This window comes from Pelophylax lessonae (assembly GCF_965119305.1).
Source record: "Pelophylax lessonae genome assembly, chromosome: 1".
In the NCBI taxonomy this organism is placed as follows: Eukaryota; Metazoa; Chordata; class Amphibia; order Anura; family Ranidae; genus Pelophylax; species Pelophylax lessonae.
In genome coordinates this window covers 292,004,824-292,018,650 of record NC_138768.1, presented here as the reverse complement: position 1 = coordinate 292,018,650, position 13,827 = coordinate 292,004,824, and the positions used below count along the sequence as shown (strand labels likewise).

Here is a 13,827-nt window from a genome sequence, read left to right as displayed (position 1 = left end):
GTCAATTTCATTTGGGTACAGCGTCGCACGACCGCACAATTGTCCGTTAAAGTCACGCAGTGCCAAATCGCAAAATAGGCCCTGGTCAGGAAGGGGGTAAAATCTTCCGGGGCTTAAGTGGTTAAGAAAGACAATAAAGAGAATTTATTAAGACTGGAGCAGGCAGAACCTGGAGCATTTGTGTATGACAACCAATCAGCTTCTATCTTACATTTTCAAAGCTTAACGTAACAACCTAAAGATAGAAGCTAATTGGTTACTATACATAGCTGCTCCAGATTCTGTCTGCTCCAGTTTTAGTAAATGTTGCTTACAATGTAACAATATCATTAAACTGAAACAGACTAAAATGTTACCATGGCAAAGAGCCAAAGCACTATTAAAGCATGCTAAGATAACCTTGATATCTTGTCACAAGAATAAAGCCTTGTACCCACTACTAGTTTATTTTCGTTTAGCCCATTGGGTTGAATGAAAAAAAATTGACAGCTCAGTTTAGAGCCGCTGTACTAACAATCTGGTGTTAGTACAGCGATTTCCCCTGCTGAGCTTGTGTGTTTTGACAGGGGGAAGCCCCAGGGGACACCCAATCCCCCCCCACTCCCCGCCAGAACACTCCGGTCACTGGCTGAGAGCATTGATCGGGAGGCGTCATGAGCCTTCGGACCGGCTGCCGTACACACGTGCCGAATGTCGGACGGTTTCTGTTGATGTCTTCTGATGCCGGACGCCATTTTCCCCGTGTGTAGAGGGGTTAAGCATGAGTTATTTCTCCCCCAGTTTTAATGTTGGACAATACAGATTGTTCTTACCTTCCACCACTTTTAAAACAGAACCATCTTTCAGTCCTGCAACAGACTTTAGCTCTGAAAAGTTGTCCAGGACATTGCCTTCAAACTGCAGTGAAAAGCATGTCCTCTGGCAGGAATCTTCATGTTCCATTAACACCTGGATGATCTCCTGTACTAACTCTTTTGGAGACACCTGTGCAAGTAAAACAAAGAGAACATCACATTGCATACACTTTAATTCTCTGAATTGTTCCAACTCAAAATTAAAAATGTAATATCCTGCATCTTACAAGCCCATTGATGTGGTGGCTGCATTCGTTTTTCTTTTTCTTTTTCATTTATTTTCACCTGGTGATCGTGCAAATAACACACTTACTGCCCCTGGGTTGCTACTCTCACTCCTCTGATGGATCTTTGCAGGGAAGCCATGATTGCCACGCAGGCTGGACTAAGACCACTACTTTCTCTCCCAATCTCCATTACATGGGGAATTGGGGGATTAGTAGTTCATACTTTTACGTCAGCTCACGGGAAGTGACAACAGACATTGCATTTCTGGCAAGATCAACAGCTATATTCGTGCTTGTTAAAAGTTTTCTTAGCTCGAAGAATGGAAACTAATGCAGCCACCACATCTAAGGACCGTTATACCTGCAATATATCACACTTTTGTTCCTTTAGGCTACGTTCACATATTGGGGTTGCTGATTACAGGCGTTATTTAGGCGTTTTTACAGGTGTTTTTGTGCAGGCGTTTTTAGGTTGACTAGTGACCAATGGAAAAAAAATAAAAACGCCTGTAATCTGCCCAAAAAGAAGCTCATGTACTTTGAGCGTTGGGAGTTTTGCTTCAAACTTCAAAACGCTCAGATGTGAACAGGAGCCATTGAAATGAATAGGATTTGTCTAGTTGGGCGTTTTTTGAGCTGATCCTAGAGCAGAAAAACTCCCCAAAAACGCCCCAAAACGCCTACATGTGAACTTAGCCTTGAGGCTACATTCACACCTGAGCGTAGCATTTTCACGTGTTTTTTTACCGCGATTTTTACCGCGTTTTTACAGGCGTTTTTAGATTGAATAGAGACCAATGGAAAACGCCTGTAATCTGCCCAAAAAGAAGCTCAAGTACTTTTTTTGAGCGTTGGGCGTTTTGCTCACAGCGTCAAAACGCTCAGATGTGAACAGGGGCCATTGAAATGAATAGGATTTGTCTTGTTGGGCGTTTTGAGAGCTCATCCTAGAGCAGAAAAACCCCAAAAACGTCCCAAAACGCCTACATGTGAACGGAGCCTAAGGAACAGGAGAAGTACAAAGACAGTGTCACTTCAAGGGATTATTACAACCTGAGAATATGGATAGGATTACAAGGGCCTTCATAATAACTATTTCCACAGCCCCCTTTACTTCTCTCATCTCTTTCTCTCACTTGTCATCTTCTATCCTCAACTTTTTTTTCTTTATTTAAAATTTGTCGCCAACCTAATAACCTCAAGGTAAAACCACAGAAAAATCAAGTATTTAAACTGCCAATTTGCAGTGTTTTTCTTTCCATAAAATCTTTTTTATTTAGTTGCAATGTAACATTGAGCTAGCAAATTTGACTTCTACAAGATGAGTCAATTCCATAGCAGAACCCCCTTCCTCCTTCCATGTCATAAGCCTCTCTGTTCTTTTGGAAGTGTCAAATTACTGTCTGTGCTGGCCCAGCTCCTTAACCCCAGTCCTTCCAGCTCATCTATTCCTTTAGTAGATGGAGGAGGAGTAAAGAGGAATATTACAGAGTATCACTTGATTGGCAGCTTTCAGCCTGCTGGGGCTGCTGTCATCACATCCAAGATTACAGAACTAACCAGCAGTTTCAGGACTACTGAGTGACTACACATGGAAGCCTTTAAAGGAAAAGTAGCAATCATACAACAAGTTAAATGCACATATAATCTTATGAGAAGATTGCTATTGAAATGAATAGTCTGGCAACAAGTTCTCTGTGTCAGCCTCAATGGCTAGCTCTACACATTGGGTTAAATTCAGGAGGCTAGTAGACCAGAATAATAAGCTCTGAAAATTCAAGCCATGTGCCTGAAAATAAAGATACTTATGAAGCTTGGTAAACTCCACTCTCCATGAAAACATTTTTTTTTATATAACTAGGATCCCTTTTAATGAGAATGTTCCTCAGTTTCAGCACAATCCTTTAAAAACTTCGATATGAATGGAATTTTACTGCATTTACGAAGGTGATTTATTGAATGGACAAAGAAAATAGTCTAAATAGTATAATGATTTTTATTTTACTAAATCAAGCAATTCTCTTGAATGTGGTTTCATAGTTAGAACAAGTCATCTTGTGACCCTGGCTCCATTACTACTGTAAATAGTGACCATCCTGTAATAGTGGGCCCATTTCAAAGGCACAGCTACTGACATACACTAAATATCTAAAAGTTTGTAGACACTCATGGATCACACCTATACAGGTTTGTTGGACATCCCATTCCAAAACCATGGACATTAATATTGAGTTTCCCCCTTCTCATATGTGGCTATAGCAGGCTTCAATGTTCCAGCAAGGCTTTTCGCTAGCTGTCAACGGTCCAATTCATCCCAAAGGTGTTTGAGGTCAGGGCTCTGCACATGGACACTTATGCCTCGTACACACGCATCGATTATTGGCCGGGAATTTTCGGCCAACGTCCATTCGCCCGTTTTTCGGCTTGTTAGTATGATGCTTTCGACAACCGAGTCCGACTTTTCGGCTGAAAAAAATCTGGTGAGCAGGCTATAAAATTTTTGTTGGCCGTCAACAGAACGGCCGATTTTCCGTCAGTCAGTACAGATTTCAGCAGACAAAAATCTGATGAGCAAGACTGGGCATGCTCAGAGAAGAAAAAACACACGGAAAGTAAACCAGCACATGACATCACTTCAGAAGTAGATTTTTGTTGGCCGAGAAAATATGTGTGCAGTCTAGAGCACATTCCAACCAAAAAAACACCACTCTGGACAAAAGTTGGACGATCGGTCGGCCGATAATCATTGCGTGTGTACGAGGCATTAGGTGCCTTCACACCAAAATCCTCAAATCATGGCTGTATGAATCTAGCTTTGAGAAGAGGGGCGAGGTCATGCTGGAATAGAAAATGGCCTTCCCCAAACTTGAAGTGCACAAAAGTCTAGAATGTCTTTGTACTAGATGCGCCAACGTTAACAATACCTTTTACTGGAAACTCCAGTACTAAAAATTTGGAAGGGTGTCCACATACTTTTGGTCACATGGTGTTTAAAACTTATTGTGTGTAGCCAACACAAAACTCAGGAACACTGCCATACAGCTTTACATGACTATCTCTAAATCATACATCAGATATTGACATGGCTAGGGAGTCCTGAAACACAGCATGGCCACTAAGCCAAAACACCCGCACTGTATGCCTATAATTTATGACTTCCACAACTCAACCACCCCAAAAATGAAAACATTTTCACTGCTACAAAATACATAAAGTAAGCCACTCAAAACTGGTTTCTCACCTGTATTTCTACATCATCTCCTCCTGGCAGTTGAATGGTCACATTAAATACATTCAGCAAGCTTTCTTCTCTGCTTTCCCCGACTGCATTTTCATCTTTACTTTCTATCATGGAATTATGGAAAAAAACAGAAAATTACCATGTAAATCAACTAGTTAATTTAACATAATCGGTTTGAAGAATGCTGAGAGAATAAAAGAGTTAAAGTGATAGTATACCTTCCATTAGCCTACTATATAAATTATATATATATATATATATATATATATAGTGACAGGAAGTCAGGTAAATCTGTGGATGTTGTCACAGACAGGAGATACATGTCTGCTTGGTAGACAATTCACCAATTACTATAGGGTGTCGGCTGCAGAGGTAGCCAGCAGGAAGGTTTAAGGAAGTTGAAAAACCTCCAGCTATTCAGAATGAGAAAATTAAGGCCTCTATAATTTGTCCAGAGGAAGTCTATTGATTGCTGCCTCCTGAAGCTGTGTGAGTACAGGAGAGGAATGCCTCCTGAAGCGATGTGCGCTGAGGAGGGTAAAAAGACTGAAGACTTCTCAAGGTGAGGTCTTGTATTGTTTTCTATGTGAAGAGAAAAACAAACGGATTGTTTTCTATGTGAAAAGAAAAAGGGACATTTTCTGTGTGAAGAGAAAATAAATGGACTATTGATGGTCTGATGGTTGGGGACAGACTCCCTAGGTAGGTTCCTGTGTGTGTGAAGGTAGCCGCCCACAGTGGCAAGGGTTTATTTTATTTTATGTTTATTTTGAATTATGCCATTTTTGATGCTTGCACTTGTGTGAAGAAAATAGCAAGAATAAACCAAACTGTTGTTTTCAACCACTTCTCGGCTATCTCCCTGTGTAACGAACCCCCCCCCCCCCCCCAAGGGTTCATCCACACCCGCCACCGAGCTAATCCCTCACAATATATATATATATATATATATATATATATATATATATATATATATATATATATATATATATATATATATATATATATATATATACATATATACACACACACACATATATATATATATATATATATATACACACACACACACACACACACACACACACACACACACACACACACACTCACACACAGTATCTCACAAAAGTGAGTACACCCCTTACATTTTTGTAAATATTTTATAATACCTTGCATGTGACAACACTGAAGAAATTACACTTTGTTACAATGTAAAGTAATGAGTGTACAGCTTGTATAACAGTGTAAATTTGCTGTCCCCTCAAAATAACCTAACACACAGCCATTAATGTCTAAAAAAAAAGTGAGTACACCCTTAAGTGAAAATGTCCAAATTGGGCCCAAAGTGTCAATACTTTGTGTGGCCACCATTATTTTCCAGCACTGCCTTAACCCTCTTGGGCATGGAGTTCACCAGAGCTTCCCTGGTTGCCACTGGAGCCCTCTTCCACTCCTCCATGATGACATCAAGGAGCTGGTGAATGTTAGAGACCTTGCGCTCCTCCATCCTCTGTTTGAGGATGCCCCACAGATGCTCAATAGGGTTTAGGTCTGGAGACATGCTTGGCCAGTCCATCATCTTTACTCTTAGCTTCTTTAGCAAGGCAGTGTTCGTCTTTGAGGTGTGTTTGGGGTCATTATCATGTTGGAATACTGCCCTGCGGCTCAGTCTCTGAAGGGTGGGGATCATGCTCTGCTTCAGTATGTCACAGTACATGTTGTCATTCATGGTTCCCTCAATGAACTGTAGCTCCCCAGTGACAGCAGCACTCATGCAGCCCCAGACCATGACACTCCCACCACCATTCTTGACTGTAGGCAGGACACACTTGTCTTTGTACTCCTCACCTGGTTGCCACTACACACGCTTGACACCATCTGAACCAAATAAGTTTATCTTGGTCTCTTCAGACCACAGGACATGCTTCCAGTAATCCAAGCCTTTCGTCTGCTTGTCTTCAGAAAACTGTTTGCGGGCTTTCTTGTGCATTATCCTTAGAAGAGGCTTCCTTCTGGGACGACAGCCATCCAGACCAATTTGATGCAGTGTGCGGTGTATAGTCTGAGCACTGACAGGCTGACTCCCACCCCTTCAATCTCTGCAGCAATGCTGGCAGTACTCATACGTCTATTTCCCAAAGACAACCTCTGTATATGACGCTGAGCATGTGCACTTGACTTCTTTGGTCGACCATGGCGAGGCCTGTTCTGAGTGAAACCTGTCCTGTTAAACCGCTGTATAGTCTGACCACCATGCTGCAGCTCAATTTCAGGGTCTCAGCAATCCTCTTATAACCTAGGTCAGTGATGGCGAACCTTGGCACCCCAGATGTTTTGGAACTACATTTCCCATGATGCTCAACTACACTACAGAGCACACGGGCATCATGGGAAATGTAGTTCCAAAACATCTGGGGTGCCAAGGTTCGCCATCACTGACCTAGGTCATCTTTATCTAGAGCGACAATTCTTTTTTTCAGATCCTCAGAGAGTTCTTTGCCATGAGGTGCCATGTTGAACTTCCAATGACCAGTATGAGTGAGTAAGAGCGATAACATCAAATTTAACACACCTGCTCCCCATTCACACCTGAGACCTTGTAACACTAACGAGTCACATGACACCGGGGTATGACACCTGAGGGAAATTGGCTAATTGGGCCCAATTTGGACATTGTCACTTAGGGGTGTACTCACTTTTGTTGCCAACTGTTTAGACCTTAATGGCTGTGTGTGGAGTTATTTTGAGGGGACAGCAAATTTACACTGTTATGTAAACTTTACACTCACTATTTTACATTGTAGCAAAGTGTCATTTCTTCAGTGTTGTCACATGAAAAGATATAATAAAATATATCTTTTCAAGTAGCATCATGTCACAACTGGGTATAAAAGAGAAGAGAGGTGCCTCTGCCTCTAAGTGTAGCAATATGGTTACATTTAATAAAGGTTCAACATTTAGCAACTCACATGGTTGATGATCAAAACAGGCACATCTAAGTATGCAGGCATCTGGGGTAAAGCTGTCCACATAGTCCAGTGATGGCGAACCTTGGCACCCATATGTTTTGGAACTACATTCCATGATGTTAATGCACACTGCAGTGTAGTTAAGCATCATGGGAAATGTAGTTCCAAAACATCTGAGGTGCCAAGGTTCGCCATCACTGACATAGACCGTCCTCCACACCACCATCAACGTCATCACTTCCACGCTGCGCTCCACAAAGGCTTCAAGCCTCGCTTTCAGATCGCTCTACTGCAGTGTAGTCTTCCTGGTCCTGACTGCAGACTGACGGTGCTGTGGAGGACTGTCTATGTGGACAGCTTTACCCGAGATGCCTGCATACTTAGATGTGTCTGTTTTAATCATCAACCATGCGAGTTGCTAAATGTTGAACCTTCCTTAAATGTAACCATATTGCTACACTTAGATAGGCGCGTCTCTTCTCTTTTATACACTGTAACTCCTGCTGGATTTTGCTTCTAATCCCCTTGTGGAGGCTGCCATTTGTGGATGGACATTTTATGGTTACACAACCTATCACACTGCTATAATCTTTTTTAAATGGATTATAAACTGAAGGATTAGGAATAAATGGCTGTGGAATGAATCATCTGAGTTTCTATTATTTCTTATGGGGAAATTTGCTTTGATATGAGTGCTTTGGATTACAAGCATGTTTCCGGAACGAATTATGCTCATAATTCAAGGTTTTACAGTACATACACACACACACATATATATATATATATATATATATATATATATATATATATATATATATATATATATATATATATATATATATCAAACACAGAAATATAATTGCCTTAAATACCTTGTAGATGAGATCATATATCACAGTCATGCGAGCCCCCCCACCAAAACACTACTGTCAGCGCTCTCAGCCATTGGCTGAGAGTGCTGATTGGGGCTTGTCAGCTGCTGGTTTTCCAGCATGCTTGTCCGACAGAAGCCGGGCAAAAGGCCGGCTTCTGTCAGACCGGCTGCCATACACATGGTCCGAATGTCGGCCCGTGTGTACTAGGCTTTAGGCTGGGTACACATGGGCTGAAAATAATTGGTTTGGCAGGAACCAGCTGACTTTAGGGCTACATGTACAGGCTGTTTGTTCTACAGAAGCCAGTTTGAGGCCTGGCTTCTGTCGAACATGCATGCTGGCAAACCAGCATCCGATCAGCGCTGGCAGCCAATCGATGGGAGCACTGATTGTTCTGGTGGGGGGGGGGGGGGTCCCCTGTCAGAACATAAAAACACATTAAACACAGTAGGTAGGGGAGATTGCCGCACTAACATCGCTTGTGTTAGTATGACGATATTACGATATTTCCATTATTATCCGCATAAGAAGGGATTTCCCTCACAGATATCCTCTAACCCCCTGTTTTTAGATTGAGTGCCGTTTCACACTGATGCGATGCGGGAAGGCTGCGAATTCGCAGCCTGTTCCCGCATCGCACACGCACCCCAGGCAGTTCACACTGCCATATGCGATCCGCTGGGGGTGTCAATGTAATCTTAACGACACCCCCAGTTTGATCGCATATCGCAGTGCGATCGTGCAGTTCGCACAGGATCGGATCGCACAAGTGTGAACCACTGTGCGATCCGATCCTGATGCGGCAGCAAAAATGCCTCCTGTGCGTGTTTGCTGCGGGTGCGATGCGAATTTAGCCATACAAACTGTATGGCTAAACTCGCACCGCACAGCTGATCGCATGTCATGTCGGAGCAGTGCGCTCCGACATGAAATGCGAACCCCGCACACGCAGTAGTGTGAACCGGGGCTAAAGTATACATGCCATCAGCCCCGGTTCACACTACTGCGTGTGCGGGGTTCGCATGTCATGTCGGAGCGCACTGCTCCGACATGACATGCGATCAGCTGTGCGGTGCGAGTTTAGCCATACAGTTTGTATGGCTAAATTCGCATCGCACCCGCAGCAAACACGCACAGGAGGCATTTTTGCTGCCGCATCAGGATCGGATCGCACAGCGGTTCACACTTGTGCGATCCGATCCTGTGCGAACTGCACGATCGCACTGCGATATGCGATCAAACTGGGGGTGTCGTTAAGATTACATTGACACCCCCAGCGGATCGCATATGGCAGTGTGAACTGCCGGGGGTGCGTGTGCGATGCGGGAACAGGCTGCGAATTCGCAGCCTTCCCGCATCGCATCAGTGTGAACCGAGCCTTAGAGTACAGGAGGCTGCCATTGCTGATTTCTTGCTGAAATGCTAGTTGCCTCTCTGTGTATGACTTCAATACTAATGAGTCACAGACCAGGAACATACAAGCTGTAAATAACATGTCAGAGGAGCGTCAGAAATTTTTATCTCTATGACTGTCCTGGGTCAGGGACTCAGAAAGTGTCGAAGCCAAAGCAATATGACAGACTAGTCTCAAAACGCACGGTCAGCAATGGCAGCCTACATCACATTCCGATGACAGGTGTACCTTAGAATTAGCCCCTGTGAAATTCCAGCTTGGCAGTGACCGACATCTTTATTAAAACAATGCTGAGAAAGTCTTTCATTCAACTGAAGCCCCTCCAGGGCAATATTTTATGTTTACAGTCACACCTTAACTTTCATGGAGACCCTCAGGTCAAGTATTTTGCAGATACAAAGCATGTTCAAATCTATTTTTTGATGCTATAAAGCCATTCTTAAAGTCATTTACAGTCCTGAAAACGTAGGTAAAACCCACATAAATTGTTGACGTTTTCCACATTTTTAAACTGGCAAACATTAGATCTTCATTCAGAGAGTTTGCAGATAAATGTTATATATTTAAATACAGGACAATTTGCATTTTTTATCATTTATTCACCAGAAATATCAGGTAACAGTGTACTGTGAATAGAGTATGTAGAACCTTGGCGTCAGAAGCTGGTATTGCCCCCTTTAGCAGAAACGATTTCTTGTAGACATTTCACATAACTGCCTACCAATCTCTGACACTGAATTAGTGAAAAGTTTGACCAATAGTTTTCAAAATTTCTTCAGTCAAAAGAGGTCTGTGGATTGATCCCGATCTATTGGAAGCGGCCACAGGTCCCTGGCAGGACGGAGTGGCGGCGGATGGTGGACAATATCAAGGATGCGGAGGATTGGGTCGCTAGATGTAGAGGGACTAGGGAGCGTAACGATGAGAGGTGGAGACCGTGGGCCGATCACTTTGACGATCCGGCTGAGGTCCCCTCGAGCCTTGACCATGCCCTGCTGGTGCTGGCTGACCCATCCCTTGCAGCCCTTCCCCAGCCCTACCCTTGACCCCTTTCTGTGTGTTGTCCTAGCATATAGGTGGATGGGGAGATCCCGCAGGGGCGAGGCGCTGACGGAACCCCGGAACCCAGCAGGTATGACCTTCTTTTTCCCCCTTTCTCCTTCCCCACCCAGTCTTTCCACTACCCCCTCTCTCTTCCTCTCTGCTCCTTCTTGTTTCTCCCCCTTGGTACCCCCCTTCCTTGGCCTTTTTGACTTGATTTGCCTCTATGTATGCTCCCAGGCCTTCCTTGAGTGGGCTACTTTGTGAACGTATTGGGAGGCCTGCCGGCGTTAGTCGTGGTATTTTTTCCTCTTCCTGGGCCCCTCCATGTGTGGGGTTGGCCGAAGAGTAGCGCGGCTCTTTTGTGTGTGTCACTTCTGTTTCCGGGTGCATCCCCCCCCCCCGTTTGTGGTGGTCGGGGACGCCCGAGGGACGCTGGTCGGGGTTGCCGCACCAGGGGAGGTCTGATGGAGACTGTTGCCCCCCTCCCCCTGCGGTGGGCCCCGACCTGAAGCTCCCTTGGGTGGCGTTGACATCCTTTAGGACTCACGGCATTTGGAGCTGCCTGACGTGCACAATACCCGGCAGGCCACCCCTTACTTTATTTTTGTTGAATGCTGGTATATTGCACTATTATCTGTTGATAGATGTTGCTCCTTTTTCTATTGTTACATGTACCACAATGCACTTATATGCCCCCAGGAGTATGGCACTGTTTGGCCATTACCCCTCCCCTGCACTTTTGTTGTTTTTGTCAATTTTTTTGTATTCCTGTTGACTAAATAAAGATTCTTTAAAAAAAAAAAAAAGGTCTGTGGGAATCCTTGCATGAACTACCTGTTTCAAATGCCCAACAATATTCCAGTGGGAATCAAATTAGGGCTTTATCTAGACCAGTTCATAACTGATCCATTTCTTCTTTTTGAGTCAATCCTTGGTTAATTTGCTAGTGTACATTGACCATTATTGTACTGAAAGCTTTATTCTTGGGTCAACTTCAACTTTTGAACAAATTATGGTGTCATGACTTAGAAATCTGCTCCCACAAGAGGCTGGCCAGAACCTGGTGTAGCAGCTGGGTGGATGGTGGTGAAAGCCACAGAGTGGGAAATGGAGAGCTTGGATAGCTGCTCGCTTAGTGGTACTGAGCCCTGAAAAGGGCTGAGGAGAAAAATGTAAGATACTGCCTGGACTATACCAGAGCTCCTAGTGGTGGAGATGTTACGCTGAAGGCAGTATCCAGGTTGATGTTCTCCAGTTCACCCGAGCAGGCTGCAAACCAAAAGCATGTACTCTCCTGCAGTGCTTGGACACAGAGTGAACAGAGCTAGATACAGGTAGAGAAACACAAGGCAGGACACAGGCTGGGACACACTAGGAGCATGGCTGGAAAAGTACTGGGATCAAAGTAGGAAACACACTAAGACACACTAGGAACAAGGCTGGAAGAAATAGGGACACTGGAGATCACAAAAGGCACAGAGAATGCAGGGGGGTCAAGCTGCTAGCACGTCGTGGATGCATTACTTGAACGCTAGCCTTTTAAAACAAACAATGCCTCCTCTGTGATAGGCTGGAAGCTGACAACTGAACACAGAAGGTAAGACCCTGGCTGAAAATTGAAATTTTGAAAAGCTACATTATTTAATGTTATTTTTAAACATTGTGCCCTTAGGATTTGTATAGTGCTGGTATGCAGAAACAAGACATTCTTAAAGCCCAACTTCAGGAATTTGAAAATAAATCTACCATTACAGTGGGTCACCGTAAGGGGTAATACTTTTTATGTTTTGGAGGGTAGAGGAACAGGCAGGATTACTAAAGCAGGCCATGGATTATGGGAAAATTGCTTGATTCCCTCATCAACACAGTCAGTACTGATGGGGAATCCCTCCAGGGAAGCTAAGGTGTTCTCCTGGTGGGGGGGCGTAGTATGCCATTCCTACCGGGAGAACACATTGATTCCTGCTAGCGGCTATAGCCGCTGGCAATAATTGCATGCTAAAAATCCAATAATGCTGGTTGTACCCAAGTCAACTGGTGGATGGCCATGGGTAAAATCAGCCTGCCCATAGATGGATTGAGTCTCGGCCAGTCCCTGCAGAACTCGCTTAGATTCGATCTATCTATGGCCGGCTTTACTCTAACCCTCACTCCAGCCAGGTCGATTGCTTTTCCTTTTCTATTTCCTATTCCTTTTCTCCCCAAAGCTCTGGTCTGTGGGCCAACATTTGGCATCATCATCTACAATGCAGGGCTATTGACCCTGCACTGTATGTGGTGCAGGCAAGCATGCATCTGAAGCTTAGAGGGGAGGTTGCGGGGGAACAGTCACACCGCTTAAGGGACCTTGCTAGAGCATCAAATAAGGTAGGTAATTTTCCTTCTTTCAGAACCCCTAGATCAATCTTTCTCAAATTGAGGAACCCTTTCTACAACTTTTAGGTCTCAGGAAACACCTGGCAATTTTTACTACATCCACAGCTCAGGGCTGTATTATATTACCAAAAGTATTGGGACTTTAACCGCTTGCCGACTGCGCACAGTATATTTACTGCGGCAGTCGGCCCCGGCCAGGCAGAGTGACGTAGGTCTACGTCGCTCGCCTGTCACTCCTTCCAGAGCCAATAGCGGGCGGGCGCGCGCCCGCTGAGGCGCGCGCCCGCCTCGGCTCGTTCACGGAGGAGTGCGGGAGTGTGACTGGCGGACCCGATGTCCGCCGGTCACACTACGATCGCCGCTACAGCGGGAGAAAGACAGAGCGGCTTGTGTAAACAAGCCACCTGTCAGTTCTCCCTGTGTAAAAGTGAAGATCAAACAGTTCTACTATGTAGAACTGTTGATCTTTGTTTTTACACTAGTAGACCTGTCCCTGCACAGTTAGAATCACGCCCCTAGGACACACTTAACCCCTCCCTGTCCAATACTGTTAACCCCTTCCCTGCCAGTGTCATTTTTGCAGTAACAGTGCATATATATAGCACTGATTACTGCAGTAATGTCACTGGTACCCCCAAAAGTGTAAAAAATGTCAGTCAAGGGTCCGATCTGTCCGCCGCAATGTCGCAGTACCGCAAAAAAAAAAAATCGCAGATCGCCGCCATTACTCGTTAAAAAAAAAAACACCAAAAATGACAAAAATCTTTCCCTTTGTTAGTAAACGCGATAACTTTTGCGCAAACCAATCAAAATACGCTTTTTGCGAT

General features: G+C 44.3%; 1 protein-coding gene across 1 annotated transcript in view; it reads right to left on the bottom strand.

Moving 5' to 3' along the window:
• The window catches only part of LOC309544973 (clustered mitochondria protein homolog), a 125,372-nt gene that overhangs the window by 98,002 nt on the left and 13,543 nt on the right, over positions 1-13,827 (bottom strand). The window contains exons 2-3 of the mRNA XM_082244000.1: positions 4,323-4,426; positions 813-984 (exon numbers count right to left, since the gene is read on the bottom strand). Coding sequence (XP_082100126.1) covers positions 813-984; positions 4,323-4,426 — 276 coding nt within the window. The remainder of the gene's footprint in view (positions 1-812; positions 985-4,322; positions 4,427-13,827) is intronic.